The sequence below is a fragment of the Vipera ursinii genome (genome assembly GCF_947247035.1).
Source record: "Vipera ursinii genome assembly, chromosome: 2".
NCBI lineage: Eukaryota > Metazoa > Chordata > Lepidosauria > Squamata > Viperidae > Vipera > Vipera ursinii.
The window spans coordinates 170,475,215-170,499,445 of NC_139513.1; the positions used below are offsets into that span (position 1 = coordinate 170,475,215).

Genomic DNA, 24,231 nt, shown 5'->3' on the forward strand with positions numbered 1-24,231 from the left:
GAAATAGCTAAGAGAACGGGTTGAGAGATCAGGACTTCACCCCCCCAAATTAAAAATTCTCTGTGCCTTTTAGGCATTAATTGAAATTGCCACCATACTTACGTGCAACCATAACAACTTTTTTTAAAAAAAAGTCCTACTTTTCTAATAATACAAAAATCTGGTAGATATTATATTAGGAGCCATGACATATCTTCTATAATATGATCAAGGCAACCATAAAGTTTGGCTCATCTACATATCTCTCAATGGCTAAATCAGAGCATTCAATTAGCTCACTGACTAATGGAGCTCATCCACACTAACCTGCAGTTCACACCAAGCAACTTCTACCCAGGTTTCTGTGTCCAGACCCTTGAAGACAGTTTTGAAGGCTCCTCTTCCCAACTCAATGTCAAATTTCAGAAATCTTCCACCAGGTGATGTAGCCACAGCCTTCATCTCTGCCTCCTCTTCTATCTCCTTCTTCATCCTTTCCTTCGCGGCTTCCATAATCACCTTTGAGTTTTGCTCATTTCTGGCTTCTTGCTCGGCCACAAGTGTAGTAGCAGAAAGATGGATCATTCTCTGATCGCCCAAGATAAATTGTTCTTGCTCATTCCGTGGAGTAAGTTCCAAGTCCTTTTCATCCTCCACTATCTCCACACTCTTTCGGAAAAACCTTTTTCTTTCTATAGTTACCCCAGAGGCAGGTGTGCTAACACCTTCTTTGGTCCTGGCCTCCATGGTCAAAGTAGCATCAACAGAAGGATTCATACATTCCAAAGAAACTCCATCAGGTTTCTCTGATTCCTCTGTGCTGGCTGATTCACCAGAGTCTGTAGCCATGACACAGCAGAGCCTTGGCACTTAGATATATGAAGTGTTTCCCTTCCTCTTCACTCCAGGCACATTATGAATAACTGCAATATTATCAGGACTTACTTCCTCTCAGATTATCATAAGATTCCCATAGCAACCTGTAACAAGAAGGAAGGGGGGGGAGTTCATTTTAAAAGGTGAAATATGAAGCAGGCACCAAAACTGCAGTCTTCAGTTAATTAGTCTACCTTCTTTATCCCAGCAACAGAAACCTAGCTTTTTGTTTAAAGACATTTTTACCGCTGAGCCCGTAAGTTCAATTATGCACAATATAGATCACATTAGATTATTGGCTTCAAGAGTTTATGATGTTACTGTAAACAAATCCCTTAGTGGTTTGACATATGAATCGAGTTTGTTGACCTACATATTTCCTCCCTTTCCAACTTCTTAAATTCAGCAATTGTTAGTTAATTCACCCAATGAATTCATTGTCAAGAGTTTAATGCATGCTTAGGAACTTAACACACTTTGTTGTCTCCTACTTTATCTGTATTACATTGCAAATTGTATGCTTAGCAAGATTCCCTCTTTCAGGTTTCCAAGAACCCTGTAATTTGAATTATTTCTCCATACAAAGTTTCCTATCGCAGAAAAAAGGAAAATGAACACACACAAAATGTGACACTGATTGGTTAAAGTCACATAACAATAAGGGATCAACGTATAGTACAGTCTAATGACTAAAAATCCTAATTATACAGTACTGCTTCTATCTATATTGCTTGAAAAAACAGAAATTACTTAGCAGCCATTTTTTCAGAAAGTACTCCCTTTGTGTTTGCTCTGGCCACAATCGCTCATAAATTAAATGAAAGAGGCATTTTCATTCTTATGTTTTGAATGTGCATTGTGGATGCTTAATAATTAAATCCAGATAAACTGGTATTTCCTGCTAGTATGCTTTATTATGACGGAGCACTGTCCAAAGTGCTTGAGATTTTTTATGTGGTTTGAGGCTGAGGTGTTTTTTAAAAGCAAACTTTCAAATGTAAAAAAAGAAAAATCCATGCCTCAATGGAAGTTCATTTAATCAGCCAGCCTCTGTAACACCACATCTTCAAGCAAATGGAGTTAATGGAATCTATTCAAATCCCTCTAGATATTTATACTCACATGTCACGTTTATTTACAAATGCTGAAAGCCAAGTGCTTCAGCAAAGACTTAACTATTCAGCATCAATGCATAAGCCAAAATCTTTTACTATGGTACACATTTCAGTTAAATCAATTAATGTCTGTAATGTTTTCATAAAACAAACCAAATCCATGTTACTGTGTCAAGTTTTTAATACCATAGATGCCTTGAGATGTTAATTTTAAAAAGAGCAAGAAAAAGAACAGATATGAGAAAACCAAGATGCTGCAGTTCTTCAGTTAAACTTGTGGCGGTATTTTAGAATTAAATAGGCGTATGCAGCATCTGAGTGAGTTAAAAGAAAAAAAAACAGTGTAGTATATGTTGTAAAGGAGAATAAAGATGTGTAAATATTGTACTTAGTATTGGGGGGGGGGAAATTAAGATATCCTATATCACTACATGTAAAAATTGTTCAATAAAGAGAATATTTGACATAGTTATTCCTTGGATATAAAGCAACAGAAGATTATTCCACTGAGATGGTATTATTTGCATGGCAAGCTATGCTTAGGTTTACTTCTGCCTTTTTTTTCTGTGGAAAAAAACAGAAGCCTCCTCCACAAAATTGCCAGTTTCACCATCCCACCAACTATTAGCAGTATTTTCAAAAATTTTGTGGTGGACTCAGCAAATGTTTTCACCTATTCTTGAGCCAGTACTCCTCTAACTAGCCAATGAGGAAACACTAAAAATAGCAAAGTGCTCCATCCCCCTTCTTCTTCCTCCTTTGCTAAGTTTCATTTTTATGGCAAGAAACAAACCACCCCCACCCCAAACCCAGCTGCCACTCTGTTGGAGTGCAGCAAAGCCTCTCTGCTAAGTGGCCTGAAACTAATGGGGGAACAGCAACAAAGCATCGTGATATCTATAGTCTGGGAAGCAAAGAAACATCTCATGAGCCAGGAAGCAAAATGAGACCAGGAACTGCCTACCTACCCTACAGCTGCAGAGAAAATGCTACACAACTAAAAGGTAAAGGTTCCCCCGCACATGCGTGCTAGTCGTTTCCGACTCTAGGGGCCGGTGCTCATCTCCGTTTCAAAGCCGAAGAGCCAGCGCTTGTCCGAGGACGTCTCCGTGGTCATGTGGCCAGCATGACTAGACGCCAAAGGCGCACGGAACGCTGTTACCTTCCCACCGTAGTGGTCCCTATTTTTCTACTTGCATTTTTACGTGCTTTCGAACTGCTAGGTTGGCAGAAGCTGGGACGAGTAACAGGCGCTCACTCTGTTACGCGGCACTCGGGATTCGACCCGCCAAACTGCCGACCTTCCGATCGACAAGCTCAGCGTCCTAACCCACTGAGCCACCGCGTCCCCTGCTACACAACTACCTTCCAGCAATTCCTTTAGAGGCAATTGACTAATTGAATCAATTAATTTCTGAATTGGTTCTGTGTACAAAGCCTGCTAGAAAATACTCAGCGTTATGGATACATACGTGAGAAAGTCCCAATGACATTTTAGTGTCATTCTTGCACATGAAAGGGGACAAAATTAATGAGATAAAATTAATCCATCCTGAGCCTTGTGTACTCCAACAGAGTCTTGTGGCAATTTGTTTGTTTATTAAACTAGTATGCCATCTATCTCGCAGGAGATGACTCTAAGAGACATTCAATTAAAATGCACTATAAGCATTAAAACAATACAATTCCAAGTAAAATAAAACTAACCAGGATGGAGAGGGAACCAAATGTGCATAGGAAGGGGGTGAGACATTATCTACTCTAATACCCACCTCCAAACTGCCACACCTCCATTGGGGCCCCAAACTGGTTGGCACAGTCATGTTATCAAGGCCTTTTGGGGAAATATGTAGGATATAATGCAGGGATTACAAACAGAAGGGGGACTTGGTAGAAATATCCTTTAATGTGAATAGAACAATAGGATAGTGCTCATTAAATGCAGAACAAAATTAATCAGAATATAATATTTGACAATCCATCCCCCTTCAGAGACATTTCCCTACTTAAAACAGAGAAACAGAATGATGAAAGGCAGGCAAACAAGCAAGAGCAATTTCTAACTTTCTGCTGGCTTCCCCATTGAGCTTCCTTGTGAGAATCTGGCAGGGAACACCGGATTGGAGAGCCAGTTTGGTCTAGTGATTAAGGCACCAGGGTACAAAGCTTCCAGAAGACTGTGAGTTCTAGTCCTGCTTTCGGCATGAAACCAGTTGTGTGACTTCCCGGCCAGTCACATTCTCTCAGCCCAATCCATCTCACAGGTTTGTTAATGTGGGGAAAATAGAAGGAAGAAAGTCTGTTTGATATGTTCACCACCTTAGTTATTTGTAAAAATAATAAAGGCAGGATACAAATAAATAAATAAATAAATATCTCCCTTACCAGCAGGACGGTTAGTGTTTGCTGCTGGATGAGGAAGGAGGGAGGAAGGGATTGTGAGACTGGCTGAGAATTTGTCTCAAAACACTAAAAATGAAGATTACATGACAGTAGAAGAAACGTAGAAGTGCAGCAGAAGCCAGTAACACTGAAGCAGCCAGAGCTTTCCCAAATTTCATTCCTTGGGAGTCAAGGGTCCTGGATTTTGCACACATTCTGTAAGCCCATCTGAGGTACCTCAATTATTATAGTGTAGAATATATCAAGAAGGCCAACTGGAAGTAATAGTTAATGGATCGGGCTAGAAACCTAGCATCTTAGTTCTAGTCCTGCATTAGGCACAAAGTCGGCTGGATGATTTTGAGCCAGTCACTTTCTTTAAGCCTCAGAAAAGAAGCAAGGGTAAATCACTTCCTTTTGTGAGATAGAATTTTTATTGAAGATTTGTACATAAATAAAAGATAAACATGAAAATAAAGTTTACAAAGAATAAAAAAGATAAAAGAAAAAGTACAAAAAGCACTACAAGTAGAAAAAAGATAATTAAAGAAGTGACTTCTGACCTTCTTGGTAGTGATTACAAACTGATTATCCATCTCCCCTCTTTAAGATTACATTGCAAAGATTTGTACTATCCCATATTCAGACCATTTTTCAATCAGCAAATTTAGAAATCATTCAGCAAAAATGGCAAACTATTTCTGAAAAACGTTGCCAAGAAAACTGCAGGGGCTACTCCAGGCACTTGCCAGGCATCCATAATGATTCAAAAGCATAAATAATACAACATAATAAACATATTAATCCATAAACTAAAGTTAAAATTTCTAAAATCATGCATTTTGTAATCTCATTCCCTGTGAATATCATTCTCTATTTTTGACATATAAGACAAAAGAAAAGTGATATCAAAGAAGTCCATGAAATTCTATCAATGTTTGCTTTACCTAGTTCTGCCACCTTTACATGGTAAAATTAAAATAAATTAGCAACTGAAGCATGCTAAGAAAATTAATTTTAACAACTCGCCCACTCTGTAACAAAATATTATTAATAGCCTGGTCCAGCAATCGCCTCCCGCCCAACCTGCTACAAAAAGAGAAAATGTGAATTCACAGGTGCAGCTCTTTTGCTAATGCTACTTGAAATGGAAATCCAGAGCATATGCTAACAGGAGCAAACATACAACATGTGATCGACAATTCACCTTTGAGGTCAAAAGTCAACTGAGCCTATGACATTCCCACACTGACTTTTAAAATCAAAGTGCCTCTCACTTGTACATATAAACAATAGTTTTAAAAAAAAATAACGTAATATTTTGTTTGCATACTATATTGTACAATAAGAATTATCTAAAGCTTTAACATGTTGGAAGTTATTTACATACTTATTTTGAGCTATTGTTTTTATTCAATCCAATCTAGAGATTCTAGTTATTTAACAATGCACAATGCACTATTTTAGGAAATTAGCCAAACTGAAACAATGTAACAGATAAACAATGCTAAGGAAAATGCTCTTATCACTTTTATAAGAAGTAAAAGAAAGGCAAAAAATACAATCTGGGAAGAAAAACAAATGCAAAGTAACTGGGGGGGGGAAGTACTGGTATATTTAGGCTTGCACAATTCAAAGAGTATACTGCAGTTTATCTATAATAAACAATAACTATGTTCAGATATTAACAAATCACTAATTAACTCACTGGGCAATATTTGTGCAAATCCAACTTGTGTTGAATTCATAGTTTGTGAGGCAAAAACCTGGATTAAATAAACAATAGTTAATATTATATCAGGTAGGTCTATTGTGTGAAAATATAATTTCAAATGTTAAACCCATAAAACATGTGGCCTCCGCAGTAGACTACATTGCCAAAATTTGATGGCAAGGAGCCTCATTTCAGCTATACATTTCCCCCAAATTTCTGAAAAAAAGAGTAAAAATCATATGACCATAATTCAGCCATTTTCCTGCTAAATTTCTGCCTATTTTTAGGATTTCCCAGGTCCTCATGTTAAACATAGGAGTATTGTAGTTTACTTCCCAGAGGCATTCTGTTCCTCTTCTTATGATTAATACTTCAAGTATTTCTGAGTATTGCCTCAAGTTATCTTTGATAATTTGAGGCAATACTGCATCTCAGATGGAGGGATGCAACAGAAGTATTTACTCACATGTAACTGCAATGCTTAAAGAGAAAGGCATTTGCTAGGCAAAGGCTCAGTTAATACAGAATGAAAAAAGTTATCTTTACTAATTTAGTAAAATGTGTAATCACAACTTTTAGTTTAAATGTTGTATTGTTTATTGCTACATTCATGGTCATTCTGGATGATATTCTCAGTTAATACTGACAAGACTACAATTGTTGGTTGCTCCTAGAACTTTTGAAAACAATGCAGACTTTAAAAAAGACTTCCTTCTAACATACCTTAAAGAAATCCCTGATGAGAAAACAGCCTGCTTGATCAATAATTATTCAATATTCCATTGTTGAGGTTGAAATTAGTTTCCAATTTGTATTCTTAGGTGGAAGAAGCAGAAGCTCTACAAGCAAATCAAGAACTTCATTAACAAATAGTACATCTAAACCGCACTAATCTAAAAATATCTGGTTCAAAACCATGAATAATCATAAAGCATGAACACATTTTTAGTTAACCACATTATTTCTGGCTAAGTCAAAAAGTAACTGGATCTTATGACACTTCTACATTTTAAATAAAAAGTTCAAAATTGCTGTGGTGAATTAAAGCTGCTTATTTTAAATCAAGAAATCTCTAGTTCAAATTCAGGCTGTGCTACTGGTTTGCTATTTAGCTATTAACAACCACATTCTTTCAACATCATCTTTAATATTAGAATAATGTCTATTACTTACTGTGATACCAATTACTATAACACACATCTGAGCATTCAGGGAAATGTCATATAAATACCAGATAATATTTTATGATGGGATAAAAATGATATTAAACTGATGGAAATGTTTTAAATGTTTTATTTATTTCTGAAATAACTTTATTTTGTAGAGCATCAAATATTTTACACAGTATACTCTCTGTATAAAAACAGAAAGCCCAATGTTTCCAAGAGTTCATTCTTGGAGACTGCAAGAGCTCAGGCAGAAATGGTTACATTTACCATCTGCCATAAAGGGGCTGCCACAAAGAAGAGGGGGTCAAATTATTCTCCAAAACACCAGAGGGCAGGGCAGGAAACAATGGTTGGAAACTGATCAAAGAGAAAAGCAACCTGGAATTAAGGAGAAACTTCCTAACAGTGAGGACAATTAACCAGTGGAATAGCTAGCCTCCAGAAATCGTGGGAGCTCCATCCCTGGAAGTTTTTAAGAAGAGACTAGACATTTATCTGAAATGGTATAAGTTCTCCTGCTTCAGCAGGGGGCTGGACTAGAAGACCTCCAAGGTCCCTTCCAGCTCTATTCTATAATAAAGTCCCTTACAAAATTACACTTCAGATGTATAAAGGCTATCTCATGCCTCATCACTGTTTACAAACTAATAGTGTGATATTCCTAGGGGTTAAAACAGCTTCAACTTATACCCCATCATTTAGCAAAATACTATTTTTCTTTTTTATACCTACCTGTGCTTAAAATTGGATAAAAGTTTTTCAGCAAAATGAGTGGGGTGGGATTACATAAATATAGGGTAGACAGACTGTTAGCCATTATAATGTTGACTTCTCTTACATATTTAATTATATTTAAATGAATGTCGACTGGTGGCCCCCAGGGGGAGGGCCTTCTCTGTGGGTGCCCCGGCACTATGGAACCAACTGCCGGTTGAGCTCCGGATGGCATCAGACCTCCGATCCTTCCGTCGCGGGTTGAAGACCCACTTGTTTGAGTTAGCTGGTCTGGCCTGAAGGGGAATATGGGTTTTTAATTGGTTTTATTATTTTACTATTGCTGTATTTTAATTGGGCATGGTTTAATTCTCTTTTAATTTTTGTATAGCTATTCATATATGCCCTGTGAACCGCCCTGAGTCCCTAGGGAGAAGGGCGGTATAGAAATCCAATAAATGAAATGAAATGAAATGGTAAAGAACTCATATAACCTAAAAGCCACCTGGAAAAAAAACTCATTCCATTTTCTTTATTTAATAATGATAATAAATAAAATAATAATAAAAAAATCTACTGATACATATTAGGGCCCAAAGTTATTTACATCAAAATAAAAGGGTAAATGCAAAATACTGTATGTAGGAAAGCATCTACAAAAAAGAAAAAGGCAGTATTTTGATTATCTGAAAGTAAAAATCAGAAATGAATTTTAATTCCTTTCTATATTCCTTGATATAACAGGAATTGATCCTGTTTGCTGAGATTATCCAATTTTCACTTTGAAAAAGGTGTACTTAGTTTCCACAGGGGGTGCTTATGTATGGTTAAATAATCCATGATTTACTAAATATTCTGGTTTCATATAACATATTCAAGCATCAACTAACTACACAAGCTGCATTCACACAGCATGCTAGACTAAGTGATTAACACTACTTGGGGGTTCAGTTTGTCACAGAGTCAGGCTATTTTTTTAATTGAGCTATACATTTAAATCTATAAATACTGGATTCAAGCAACAATACATTGCACTTGTTTTAGAAATAATTAAAGCTGCAACCAAATACAGATGCTAAAACATATGGTGAAGATCTCTATTAACTACAAAACTAACACAGGTTTTTGTGAATATTCTCGTTTGCTACTAATACTTAGAAATAAATAGCGCTGTTAAAGATGATGATTAACAGCTCCAAAACATGTACAGCTCTGATGTTTAATATCAGGGGTGTCAAACTCAATTTCATTGAGGGCCGCATCAGCATTGCGGTTGCCCTCAGGGGGCCGGGTAGGTGTGGCCAGGGTGGGCATGGCCTACTGGGTGGGCGTGGCTAGAGTGCGTATGGCCTACTGGGTGGGCGTGGCCAGCTCTACATCGTTGGCATCAAGGGTGCCTATGGGGGCCTGGGCAGGAGTGGGACAGATCTGAGGGTCTCTGGCAAAAGGAGGGTCTCTGGGCCAGGGCCAAGGCAGTGGGGGCCGTTCCCTCACTGTTTCCAGGATGACTTCGCGGGCCGCATGAAACCACTTCGCGGGCCCCGGGCCTTGTGTTTGACATGTCTGTTTAATATTATTCAGTAAAAGATCCTGTCTCCTTAAAGAATCCTGGCCTTTGGCCAACAGCAGCATTTGGGTTCAGCTACAAGTCAAAATTTTCTGGACTGCTGCTAATGTACAACAGCTGACTTTAAAAAGATACATGGAAGGCAGATGAGTTTTATTTAACCCATATATGACAACAGTCTAAAAATAATTGTAATTTTTCTGTTTAGTTTCTGTTCTATACAGTGATGCATTATACATGCCCTGCTATTTACAAAGTAACAGAGAAGCTATGCATGGATAGAGGGGATAAATTTCCTCTGAATGGCTGGCATAAAATCATTATTTTGAAACGCAGAGCATCGCTAGAACTTCCAGAATGATACTAGCATCCTCTGTGACAACCGCATCACATTTTACCCATCATGTTTAAGTTCTGCTATGAGGAGACAATTGTTTTTCATTTCTTTTCTAAGGGACACCACAGCCACCCCTACCGGTGATTTCAAACACTGCCAGACATTCTTCCATACTGCTAAAGGTATCAGAGTTTTCTGAATTCCTGATCTATGCGTTATACCTTTCTAAAGCAAAAATACAAGTAGCCAGATTTATCTACCATAGGGCGCCTGACCCAGATACTAACATTTACAGCTGAGTTCACAAATGATTTCACCAGCAGCAACAGAAACATTTCGGAATGTGATATAGGTAGCATATATCCCTCACTCCTTTAAATTCCCTTTGTACAATCTCAAGGCATAACTCAAAATTAAGAAATGTGGATGTGTCTGATTGAATCATTTTGTGTTAAATCACCCATTATATTTATCCACAGCCCAAGGGATTTATCAATTACCAGGGAGGCAACATAAATTACAGATTTGATAAATAATTACATCGAATAGTTCTAAATAAAAATTTAAAATGCTAGAGTCAAGTTAACTACGTACTTCATTTTAGAGACCAGCCACAGAGAGATTCCCTAAATGGACAGGATCAACATTTGTTAAAATTAAAAATTAAAAGTAAATTCACTGAATATATTTAAAAAGAATACTCTTATGTGTATTTAATCATAAAACTCACTGGCTCCTAGTAACTATTTTAGAACTTTAGGCACAGTTATTTTAAAATAAAGATAATTTTAACATATAGCACTCTGTGGGAAAAGAACCCCACTGATGAATCTAGTTTGCAAAATTTCTAGGGGTGGAAGAAATACATAGCCACAAGGTATTTAAAACAAAAGAAACCCTGCAGCATGGGGTTAAAATCACATCAGGGCAGGGATGTGCAATCAATATTAAAAATCATATACAAAGGTACAAAGGAAAGGTAAATGTAAAGCAAAGGTACAAATAATTTTTTTTAAAAGCAAAGTTTCCTTCTCTTCTGTCTAGCCCATTCAAATCTCCACAGCTTTACACACACATTTTCTTCATGCACACTAAATAAAACACGTTCGTTCAATAAAACACTAGTTCGTTTTGTCTCCCTACCTCATCCTCTCTGAACACGATTCACTCTACAAAGAAATTCCATCCACCCTGACTCACACACACCTGTCTTCCCAACACCCAACACCATTCATAATTGAAATCCTAGAGTTTTTTGTCCATCCCAATTCCCCAACTAATCACCCCCCCCGGAAAAAAAATCCTTGTTAATACAAAATCTACACATACTTCCTAAGGACTAAGTCCAATTGATCTTATGGAAATTAACACACAAATTACTGGTACTTAATAATATAAATCCCAGGCTGAATCCATTTTCTGCTCCAACGACCAGCATTCTAAGCAGCAGCAGCGTTCAGCATGGCAATCCATCCAGACATACTGTAATCACATGCACAAAAGCCGCCCAGGCACCCCTCCTCTTCTTCTTCTTCTTCCGCTCTCTCTCTCATTACTACCCACCCGCTTTTAGGAGGGAAAAATCTTTCTACCTCCCCTCCTTACCCAAATGTATAAGGTTTGGGTCAACGCCAAGGGGGATGCATCTCTCCATCTCCGTAGACTCCTCTCAAACAAACCCCATGGACGGCGGCAAAGAGAAGCTGGAGGATGCTCACTGCATTCAAGGCAGAAAAGACCCCCACCTCCTTACAAGAACTTCCGGGTAATGGGGAACCTTATAAGCAGGTGAAGAACAATCCTCTCCTCTACTCCGGGCTGTACTATTCTAAAGAATCCCCCCACCCTCTCTCTCTCTCTCACACACACACACACACACACACACAAACACACATAGAGAGAGAGAGAGAAGGGGGAGGGGAAGATGGAAGCAGAGCAAGCCCTCTTAGAAAGGTTGATAGAGGAACAAAGTCTTAATGAAGCAAACTACTGGGATAAACCATCTAATTTCTGTTACAGAGGGAGATAAGAGATATATTATTACCCGGATGTCAAAGAAATATGTTCTTTTCCCATGCATCGCTGTGGATACGATCGCAGTGTAGTAGGTCGTTTACGCACACAATCTCTAATTAATGTAGTCTGATTAAAGATTAATACTGTAGAAATATCTGACTACCATAAGTTCAGCCAAAATCTGCATACATGTAGAAAAAAAACCCCTTAAATTGTAATAATTTATATAAAAGGAGCAATTGCAGTATGTAAATTTATCCAGGAACGAAATATATTTACACCTTAAAAAATTTGGAAACAGAAGGTTCCAGAGACGTCTGGAATATTCCATTTTCACTCCAAACCATGCCACTACATCAATTAACAACCAATTCAAAGGTAGAAAGTGAACAAATCTTTTCACTCTAGGATTTTAAATCTAAAGTAGCATCCAGCAAAGCATTTTTTAAATAATCTTTGCTTGATAAATTATTACAAAGTTATGTACTTAGATTGGAAGATAGTTAATCTGTTTTCAAAAGGAAATCTAGACAATGAAGATTTGAAAATATATTTATTTTCTAGGTAAACAAAACATTACTGAGGAGAAAATTATTAAATCATACAATGCTAGGAGCTCAAAGCACCTCTGAGAATAAAGGTACATATGCCTCTATATGAATTCTAAGTCTCCAGTTCCTAGTTAAGTATTGATTATGTGCCATCATCATTTTTAATCCTAGCAACCACATACATTTATGTTTCTTTTATATTTTATTTTATATTTTACTTTACATTTTATATTTTAGCATAAAATATAAACAAATGGCAGAGCAGATTATTTTTAAATTATTTTTACTACAATATTTCTAAATCTGATTCCTCCCTATTCTCATGAAATGGAAAAAATCTAGAGATTATGCCTATTGTAACTATCTCTGAAAATTAATAAACATATATTTTCTTCTTCAAAGCTCTTGTTCCATAAATAAGATATTAAAATACTTCAGACTAGGAAATCAGAGTTTAAAACTGTCTTCAATAGGAAATCTGCAGAGCAGGAAAACTATTTTAACAGTTTTACATCAGGAGTACGAAAATGGCAATCCTATCATCAGTCTGCAGTCAAATCTATACAGCTCTCTTTGCACAATACACTGACTAAGATATAATCCATGACACATAAAGTGCAGTGGCAATGTTCTCACATTCTTGCCAAAAAAACCTCAAACCATATTCTGGCTTAACATGATAACTTGTTCTCACAGTAAGGTAAAGGTAAAGGTTCCCCCGCACATGGGTGCTAGTCGTTTCCAACTCTGGGGGCCGGTGCTCATCTCCGTTTCAAAGCTGAAGAGCCAGCGCTTGTCCAAGGACATCTCCGTGGTCATGTGGCCAGCATGACTAGACGCCAAAGGCGCACAGAACGCTGTTACCTTCCCACCAGAGTGGTTCCTATTTTTCTACTTGCATTTTTACGTGCTTTCGAACTGCTAGGTTGGCAGAAGCTGGGACGAGTAACAGGCGCTCGCTCTGTTACGCGGCACTCGGGATTCGACCCGCCAAACTTCCAACCTTCTGATCAACAAGCTCAGTGTCCTAACCCACTGAGCCACTGCGTCTATCACAAAATGAAATTTCTTTGGTGTTGCTTGCCATGTTAGTTTCTTAACCATGGTTTATGATTTGGCATGTTTTGTACAACCCATATGTATACCAGGCTTTGAATCCTGTCCTTGAACATTGTCCAGAAACCTCCTTGAACATTGTCCAGAAACCACTACTATACTGAAGAAAGTAATTGGTACTAGAAAATTATTACGTAATCAATTGAGAGAGGATTTGGCTGGTGCCTTCCCAGAGTCAGACTGGGGAGTACTACATATTGAAGGGTTGGGAAGGAGCTACTTACGACTCCTAACTATGGAGAAGGCTCTAATGCTGGGAAAAGGTATAAGGAAAGAGGACAACCAGGTGGAATCCTGCTTTGAAGATGCAGCAGAGGGCTGAGCTCTGCAGTTAAACTGGCCAGCAGGAGAGTAGACTCTAATGAGCAATGTGCCTCAACTCTGCCTATCGGTGGAGGCTCAGCATGGCTTATTTAGTGTCCTCAATCCCTGAGAGAGAGAAATGAGAACTTTTCAAATCTCAACTCTGTGATCTTTATTGTGCTGTGCTTAAAATTCTGGATTAAAGTTCACTGTGTCTCTTGTCCTCCTCCTTGGATTCATCATTTGTCTACTGGACTCCTGGTTTTGACTTTGCCAAGGCTGTAAGCAATGTTGGTGGTGTCAAAGCCCACATTTTAGTTTTCAGCTACCTTTTTAAAAAATTCTGTTAGGTCATCTATTTTTTGTTGCTAAGATGTTTTGAGCAGCATGTATGTGCCAGAATTCATTCTTTGTCGTTTCTTCCTCTTTCCCATATTGTTATTTTCTCTTACTGCCTATGTATAAACAATTCTCAGTTCTTGGCCAGTTGTTTGAGTATTAGTCAAATACAGTTATGCACAGGATCCAGTAATTTTAAAAGTAGTCTGATAATGTAAGATAAAAATAGAAATTTACCAGAGCGCACTGTTCACTAGGTGCTTTCACTTCACCATCTTGGCTACTCCTCCAAGCCTGTAAGTATGTTTACAACTGCCATCTTTTTAATATAAATTTTTTATTGCTTTTAAAATAACAGAAAAAAGAAAAACAAAAAACAAAAATACATACATTATAAAAAATGTACAAGTGCTTAAAATATACAGTTGTCATCTTAAAATACTAGTAAAAAGGACTGCTTCCCTCTAAAAGTTTATCAGATTTATATAGCCACCCATTGCACAAATATGGCTCTGGGTGCTATACAATTAAAAAACCTGAACACTGAAGATCAGCTCCAGCAGGAAGCAAAAGATGCATTTCAGAAAGACAGTAACACAGTACAACTTTCAGTTTCCAAAAATTCTGCCTGAAATGTGCCTATTTGGAGTTCAGTGGCTAATCGGTTCAAATAAATAGCAAAAGAAAAAGAAAGTATAGATATATCCCAGCATCTGAATATCCATTCTAAGACTTTTGTTGCTACTCAAGTGGTAGTCTATGGAGTATTTTTTGCTTGCAGGCTTCTTTATATTGTTGGTTGTTGATCCAAAAAGATATAAACTATTCACCACTTCAATATCTTTACTGTCAGTTTAAAGGCTAGTGATGGTACATATGGTCATTAGTTTGGTGCTAGCCCTATTTATTTTTACTATGCTCCTTGATTTTCTTACTAGAACTTTATATACATACATACATACATACATACATACATACATACATACATATTAGTAAAATAATGTGAGCATAACTGACTAAATATGTCTGTCACTGTGAAAACTGGCTTGCCCTAAGCCTATTTTTTTAAAAATAAATCCAAAAAAATGAGAATGTGCAAAATGTTATATTTTGATCACTAAATTCAGACCCTTCACAACCTAATCGGCAGATCCTTTTGCTTTAATACTATATACTCCATTACAGACTGTTTTATTCTTCTTTTTCTATAGTATTTTCCTCTTTCTCTTGCCTAATTTGCGAATATACAGTTGCAAAAAAAAGTATGTGAACCCTTTGGGATTACGTGGAGTTTTGCATGAATTGGCCATAAAATGCGCTCTAAACGTCATGTAAGTCACAACAATAGAAAAACACAGTCTGCTTAAAATAATACTACACAAACATTAGCTGTTGTCATGTTTTAATTGAACATAAGATGGAAACATTCACAGTGCAGGGTGGAAAAAGTATGTGAACCTTTGGACTTAATAACTGGTTGACCCTCCTTTGGCAGCAATAACCTCAACCAAACGTTTCCTGTAGTTGCAGATCAGACCTGCACAACGATCTGGAGTAATTTTGGACCACTCCTCTTCACAAAACTCTTTCAGTGTAGCAATATTCTTGGGATGTCTGGTGTGAATCGCTCTCTTAAGGTCATGCCACAGCATTTCAATCAGGCTGAGGTCAGGACTCTGACTGGGCCAGTCCAGAAAGCGTATTCTGTTCTGTTGAAGCCATTGTTTTGTTGAATTACTTGTATGCTTTGGGTCATTGTCCTGTTGCATCACCCATCCTCTGCGGAGCTTCAGTTGGCGGACAGATGGTCGTACGTTTTCCTGCAAAATCTCCTGATAAACTCTGGAATTCATTTTCCCATCAATGACAACAATCCGTCCAGGCCCTGAGGCAGCAAAGCAGCCCCAAACCATGATGCTCCCTCTGCCATGTTTTACAGTGGGGATGAGGTTTTGATGTTGGTGTGCTGTGCCTTTTTTTCTCCACACATAGTGTTGTGTGTTTTTCCCAAACAACTCAATTTTGGTTTCATCTGTCCACAGTATATTTTGCCAGTAGTGCTGTGGAACATCCAGGTGTTCTTTTGCAAACTTCAAACATGCTGCAATATTTTTTTTGGACAGCAATGGCTTCCTCTGTGGTGCCCTCCCATGTACTCCATTCTTGTTTAATGTTTTCCTTATTGTAGATGTGTCAACAAAAATGTTAGCATGTGCCAGAGATTTCTGTAGGTCTTTAGCTGACACTCTAGGATTCTTCTTTACCTCATTAAGCATTATGCGCTGGGCTCTTGCAGTCATTTTTACAGGACGACCACGTCTAGGGAGAGTAGCAACAGTGCTAAACTTTCTCCATTTGTAGACAGTCTGTCTTACCGTGGACACATGAACATCAAGGCTTTTGGAGATACTTTTGTAACCCTTTCCAGCTTCATGCAAGTCAACAATTCTTGATCGTAGGTCTTCTGAGAGCTCTTTTCTGCAAGGCATGGATCACATCAGACAGTGCTTCTTGAGACCAGTAAACCCAAAACAGGTGTGTGTTTTTAAAGGGCAGGACAGCTGTCAGCAACACATCCAATATCATCACACTGATTGGAGTCAAGGTTGGCTCCTGGCTCCAATTAGCTCTTGGAGAAGTCATTAGGCTAGGGGTTCACATACTTTTTCCACCCTGCACCGTGAATGTTTCCATCTTATGTTCAATTAAAACATGACAACAGCTAATGTTTGTGTAGTATTATTTTAAGCAGATTGTGTTTTTCTATTGTTGTGACTTACATGACGTTTAGAGCGCATTTTATGGCCAATTCATGCAAAACTCCACGTAATCCCAAAGGGTTCACATACTTTTTCTTGCAACTGTAACTTGTCTCCCACAGATTACATGTGTGCTTTATGTGAGACACACATCACTGTTTGGAAACACTGCTATGGATGATCTTATCAGTCAGTGTGCAATGATTGGCTTATAGGAGCATTCTCTTGTAATGGTTTGTGTGAATGTCCTTGAGAGGCAAAATGAGGAAGAATTACAGCCAGGGCAACAGTAAAATTAGACATTTCAGCAGATGGAAAGAATGGGGGCATGGTAACTATCTCAGAAGGACCTTTTCTAGTTCCATTGAAAACAAAAGCAACCAAGGAGAGATGTCTTTCAGACTTGCAAGATTCTGTTACTGTAACCTCACAATAAAGTTAATGTTAGCATTCATGGTTTTGGTTTCTTATTTGGATTATCTAGAAGACTTTGACACATATGAAAAACACTCCAACATTGTGGACAAGAAAATAAGATACGTTTATGCAAACAGTAGGTTAGTACCACACATTCCAAAATGTATGAAATGAAAATAAAATGGATATGAAAATGAAAGTGATATGAAATCCCTTATATTGTAAACTTTAGATAATGAATTCATCAATTAATTAGCCAACTATATTTTATCCTAATATGCTGTCCAAAATTCTAACCTGCAGGGTTAGTTGATGGTTTTATGTGTTATGCTAATCCAGAAAATTGAGCCAAATAAATCATCATTAAGTTTCAATGTACTGTAGAACTCAGACAATTAGGTCAATAAACTATGGACCAATTTCTCATCGGTTGACATGTTGTGCAAACTGAATTATTGCTTATTTTATATTATGTGATTATTTGTTGGGGGAGAAATCTCTGCAGTGTCTAACTATCTAAGGCAATACTGTATCATACATATTTTAATCTGCAATTCTACAAAGAATATGCCAAACATTTTCATTTCTACAATGCTGAAACATCATTTTTTTTAAAAAAAAAACCCACAATAAGCTAATGAGGTATTCTGAATTTAAAAAAAAAACTTTCATGCATGTCTTTTTTTTAACAAAGCAGTAAATCCCATTACTGAGCAGCAAATAGAACATTGTATATAATAAATGGGTAGATACAGTAGAATTACCTAGACATTATACAGGTAGTCATCGATTTACAAGTTCATTTAGTGACCGTTCAAAATTACAACGGTACTGGAAAAAGTGACATGACCATTTTTTAGTTATGGCTATTGCAGCACCCCTTTGGTCACATGTGGGTCATGTGATCACGTTTTGCTAAGTTCTGACAAGCAGAGTCAATGGGGCAGCCGGATTCACTTAACAACCGTATTACTAACTTAACTGCACCAATTCACTTAACAACTGTGGCAAGAAAGATTATAAAATGGGGCAAAACTCACTTAACAAATGTTTCACTTAGCAGCAGAAACGTGGGGCTCAATTGTTGTGGTAATTCGAGGACTACATGTATCCACTCCAGAAAGGAAAGTAGGGAATATATTCCTAGCAACTGGCTGCTGTCAAGATGTAAACCGGTATCCTTTCATTGCTCTCTGAGGTAAAAGTAAGTCCTTTCAGTTCATTAACTCATACCATTTCATAGTTCCAAAGAGGTAAACCTCAGCTTTCAGGGTCCACATGGTTTTTGTTTTATCCCTTATAGCAGGGGTACCAAACTCATAATGTCACGTGATGTGTTGAGATGTATCGTGACTTTTTTTCCATTGCCGGCAATGGGGTGGGTGCGGTTTTGCCATGAGGCATCTGGCCTGTGGGCTGGCAGTTTGACATTCCTGCCTTAAGAGTCAACCACTAAAGACTGGAGTGTGTATCTATGGAATTTAAGAGTTGTTTTATGTACCAAAACTGAACAGAGCTGGCAGAGTACAGTACAGCCCTTCATGTAAGTCCACAGCCAAGTCCTCCACGCATGCTGCTTGCCTCAGTCTGAAAACATCCCCAAACTGTTAAAAGTCTTGAATACACGATATACTTGATCTGTACCCAGTGCACCATGAAGGCAACCTTTGCTATAGTTCTTCCACTTTTAATTTTTTTCCCAGTTTTTGCTGGCCCAAACTATGCTAGTCATTCCAGAACAAATAATTTCAGGGAAAATTTAGGGGCAGAGGTCTACCCTTATGTTATATATCTGAGACTAGTAGATGCACACCCCTTAGCCTATGACCATTTAATTATCAGTCATTTGCCTTTTAGCAGCAGGGCAGCAGTTCCATTATGCTAAAAAGTTGGACAGGATGGGAAGAGGTTTTGCAGAGAAAGGAGGGAAGGGATGAAAACATCCCCTTTCTCTTTTTTCTGCTTCATCTGGTAAAAGAAATGGTGTGTGGGGGGGAAGAGTAAGATTGATTCTTGGGGGAATGAAAAGGCAGAGAATGATTTGTTCCCATACTAGATAGCAATTAATGTAGTTATGAGGAAAAAGCCCCTAGTTGGCTTTCAGTTTTATGTCAGTGGTAAAAGTAGTGAAGAAACAGTGAAAAATGTTTCCCTTTTTTTAAATAACTGGAAATCTAGTTTCAATTAATCATCTACAAGTACCTATAAATCCACCATAAAATACTGATCGATTTTCTACCTAGCCCTAACATAGTAGTAATTCATTTTGTATCGTTTTTCTGCTTCATCCCAATTATTTTCTCTACTGCTAAGCTTGTAAGCCGCCCTGAGTCTTCGGAGAAGGGCGGGATATAAATGAAATTAAAATAAAAAAAAATGTGTATGACGGCCCTATGCTGTTCTGCCAGGCGAGGCCTAAAGTGACCACCTTAAACTCAAGACAGTAAGTTCTCAGAATGACTTATTACTTTCTAAGCTTGATCTACCTCACAGGTTGGCTGAAAATTATACCGGTGTCTTTAAAATTTCCCTATAAAAGCAGAGTTTAAGCTTTTTTTTTCTTTTTGCTTTCAAAAATGCCCTGCATTGACATTTGAGTTCCTTGGCCCTTATATATGAATCCTTAAACTCTTTTACCAATCGTTCTCATATAGAGAGTCGCCTCCATTTTAGATTACTAACCTTTCTCTTTACGGATAAATGATTCCCCCTCACAATGCTATTTCCAATCCCAACTAACTCCCACAGAATGACACCCCGCTGAGATGGGCGGGGCGAGGGAGACGAGAAACGCCGCGCGCCCGGCGAAGCACACAGCGCGTGCCAAAAAGAAGACAGGCGTGAAGGGAAACGCCAGCGCGCCTGCGTCGAGTGCGCGTATCAAATCCCTCCCCTCCCCCCCACCCCCGCGGCCGTCGATTCCATTGCTTGGCTGGCGCCTTCCGTCCAATCTCCATTGGGCTTCGTTCGCGCAGTTTCTTGGGAATGGTAGTGTCGTGGGTATTATTTGCGCGGAGGAGCGTACAGTGGTTGGAATTGGGTGGCAGCCATTTTGTCGGATTTGCTTAATTGAAAATGTATGTGTGACGGCATTGAAATGACTACGTATCATGGCCCAAAGTGCCGCCCAGATTAAACATGTAATGTACATGCTGCACTAAAACAATATTAAAATGTTTGCAAGAATAAAATAAGTTTACAATCCCACGTGAGCCTACCTCCTTTTGAATTCAATGCGATTTTTTTCCTCCTAGTTCAGGGGTAGGCAACCTCGGCTCTTTTATGACTCGTGGACTTCAACTCCCAGAATTCCTGAGTCAGCATAGCTGACTCAGGAATTCTGGGAGTTGAAGTCCACGAGTCATAAAAGAGCCGAGGTTGCCGACCCCTGTCCTAGTTAGTAGGATTCTTATCATTTTTTTTAACTAGCTATGCAATGTGAATCTGTACCCTGCTGGGTTCATGCATTATAAATCGTAGTTTTTTCATAGAGAATACAAATATAAAAAATATTTTTAAATAAAATAGCCTTTAGTGTTTGAAGCCAGGAAAAATGAATGGTCAATTAATCTGGACAATTAATGATCAATGGATTCAGACTTGAGGTCATTTTGAAAGGGTGATTCAGATGGCAGGAAGGGAGAGTCAGGTGACCAAAGATAAGGCCAGCAAAATGTTAGGAGAAACGGTTAGAGTAGACCAAGGGTAAGCAACCTCGGCTCTTTTATGACCCATGGACTTTAACTCCCAGAATTCCTGAGTCAGCATAGCTGGCTCAGGAATTCTGGGAGTTGAAGTCCATGAGTCATAAAAGAGCTGAGGTCCCCTGGCTCTGAAATCCCAGGATTTTATTCTTGTATGGAAGGCAGAGCAGCAAAGCAAATTAGTTTTGTATCAAGCCTGATACAATTAATTATTTAGTGTAAATGTGTTTAGGATAATGGACAGGATTTTAAATTCATGGATTTTTCCCAGTTCCCTTGGTTTTATCGAATACCCAGGATTGACCATAAAGTGCCTGTTACAATTGATATAATGATCCATACCATATTCCAGCCAGTGCCATAGTCCTGTATCTCTAACAACAACAGGTTTTCACATTATCATAGTGGCAATGTAGAAATATCCACATTACAGGCTTTTTTTCTCATAGAACGCTCAGAATGGAGTTCCGGCACCTTTTTTGGATGGAACCTTGTAGGGTAGGCAAGGTGGGATGTATGACGTGTGAGTTTTGGCACATTTTTCTTTTACAAAAAAAGCGGACAGTATGTATGTGATTAAGGATATGATGTTACTGTATTTGTGAGCGATCCAATTAATGCTAGCAGAAAATTTTAAACACATTTATGCTTCTATCTAAGAACCAGTGTAATCTAGTGGTTAAGGCATCAAGCATAAAACTAGGAGATTGTGAGTTCTAGTCCCACTTTAGGCATGAAATCTGGCTGGGTGACTTTGAGCTAGTCACACTCTCTTAGCCCAGGATGTCAGGCTCAGTTGAGAAGCTGGTCGGTCGGTTCCTGTCACAACCAAATGGATCAATATCTGCACTTGCAGGAAAATACTAGGAAGAAAAAATATATGCTTCCATCTCCAAACTCTACTTCAGCCTTTCATAGCCTGGCTCACTCCATATATATTGGACACAACTCCACTAATTTCCAGTTGCCATGGTGATTTGGAATGTGATAATAATTATAGTCCAGGTCAACTGGAAGGCATCCTCCTATCCTTGAGGAATTCATATAGGACTTTTCTCCTCTTAAATGCACAGAGTAATCATATACATGTTTAATTAGAATTAATCCTATAGAGCCGTGGTGGCAAACCTATGGCACGGGTGCCACAGGTGGCACCTAGAGCCCTCTCTGTGGACACGTGTGCTGTCGCTCCAGTCCTAGGCCTTCAGCTGGGTTTTATAAAACCTTTTTACTTTAGGCCTCTGCCGCCATGTACAAAAAAAAGGTTCAATCAATCAATCAAATTTCAACTTCTCGCGAGGAAAAAAAAGGTCTCACAAAGTTGGAATTGATTGATTGAACTTTTTAGTGCCACCCAGTCTGCCGTTACCACTGCAGCCATGCCCACCCAACGGGCCACATCCACCCAAAGGGCCATGCTCACCCCACACCTGATGATACATAAGTGGGTTTTGGGTTGCAGTTTGGGCACTCAGTCTCTATAAAGTTTAGTGGAGCTTACTCCCAAGGATGGGATGCATGGGATAATAGATTTAAATTACACTCAGATATCTGTTTTATAGGTGTTTGTGTATATGTATAAATCTAGAAGCAGAGTTGTAGTTAATGTCTGGATTTTTGCCCCCTGGGGTATACCAGTAGTTAATAATTAAGCAATCATAATTTATTCAATTCATCCCCTTTTCTGAACTACAAACTAACTACATATGAAGTAGGTAACAGATCTGTATAACACACATGGCTGAAATGTGAGCTGTTAGCCTATGTTTCAGCATATTATATGAATCCAAATATTTTAATGTAATGGGATCAATTAGATTAATATAGTAGCAATCTCAATGGAAAAAGACCGTTGACACTTTAAACCAGGAGGCTCTTTGGACAATCCTGAGACATGAATGCCCATGGAAATTCATTCATAAAGTTAGTTCAACTACTCCACAATGGAATGACAGGTCATTTATAATGGTGATACAGTGAGGGAAAAATTATTTGATCCCCTGATGATTTTGTACGTTTGCCCACTGACAAAGAAATGATCAGTCTATAATTTTAATGATAGATTTATTTTAACAGTGAGAGACAAAATAACAACAAAAAAATCCAGAAAAACGCATTTCAAAAAAGTTACAAATTGATTTGCATTTTAATGAGTGAAATAAGTATTTGACCCCTTCACAAAACATGATTTAGCACTCGGTGGTAAAACCCTTGTTGGCAATCACAGAGGTCAGATATTTCTTGTAGATGGCTACCAAGTTTGAACACATTTCAGGAGGGATTTTGTCCTACTCCTCTTTGCAGATCCTCTCCAAGTCATTAAGGTTTCGAGGCTGACGTTTGGCAGCTGGAACCATCAGCTCCCTCCACAGATTTTCTATGGGATTAAGGTCTGGAGATTGGCTAGGCCACTCCAGGACCTTAATGTGCTGCTTCTTGAGCCATTCCTTTGTTGCCTTGGTGTTTTGGGTCATTACCATACCATTTTCAATGCCCTGGCTGAGGGAAGGAGGTTCTCACCCAAGATTTGATGGTACATGGCACTGTCCATCATCCCTTTGATGCAGTGAAGTTGTCTTGTCGCCTTAGCAGAAAAACACTCCCAAAGCATAATGTTTCCACCATGTTTGATGGTGGGGATGGTGTTTTTAGGGTCATAGGCAGCATTCCTCCTCCTCCAAACATAACGAGTTGAGTTGATGCCAAAGAGCTCGATTTTGGTTTCATCTGACTACAACACTTTCATCCAGTTCTCCTCTGAATCATTCAGATGTTCAATGGCAAACTTCAGATGGGCCTGTACACGTGCTTTCTTGAGCAGAGGGACCTTGCAGGTGCTACAGGATTTCAGTTCTTCACAGCGCAGTATGTTACCAAATGTTTTCTTGGTGACTATGGTTCCAGCTACCTTGAGTTCATTGACAAAATCCTCCCTCCCGTGTAGTTCTGGGCTGATTCCTCACCGTTCTCATGATCATTGAAACTCCACGAGGTGAGATCTTGCATGGAGCCCCAGACCAAGGGAGATTGACAGTTATTTTGTGTTTCTTCCATTTGCGAATAATCACCCCAACTGTTGTCACCTTCTCATCAAGTTGCTTGGTGATAGTCTTATAGCCCATTCTAGGCTTGTGTAGGTCTACAATCTTGTCCCTGACATCCTTGGACATCTC

General features: G+C 38.5%; 1 protein-coding gene and 1 long non-coding RNA gene across 4 annotated transcripts in view; one reads left to right on the top strand and one right to left on the bottom strand.

The window, feature by feature from the left end:
• The window catches only part of WNK3 (WNK lysine deficient protein kinase 3), a 94,239-nt gene extending 87,334 nt beyond the window's left edge, over positions 1-6,905 (bottom strand). The window contains exons 1-2 of one of the 2 annotated variants that reach the window (XM_083356718.1): positions 6,790-6,905; positions 307-959 (exon numbers count right to left, since the gene is read on the bottom strand). In XM_083356718.1, coding sequence (XP_083212844.1) covers positions 307-828 — 522 coding nt within the window. In that variant the 5' untranslated portion in view covers positions 829-959; positions 6,790-6,905. Of the gene's footprint in view, positions 1-306; positions 1,046-6,789 lie in introns of those variants that run through there. The other variant, XM_083356719.1, reaches the window with a different exon arrangement.
• The window catches only part of LOC310636712, a 77,584-nt gene that overhangs the window by 7,875 nt on the left and 45,478 nt on the right, over positions 1-24,231 (top strand). The window contains exon 3 of one of the 2 annotated variants that reach the window (XR_014491770.1): positions 13,121-13,215. The exons of the other annotated variant lie outside the window; for it this stretch is intronic. This is a non-coding gene — a long non-coding RNA (uncharacterized lncRNA). Of the gene's footprint in view, positions 1-13,120; positions 13,216-24,231 lie in introns of those variants that run through there. 2 annotated transcript variants of the gene reach the window in all.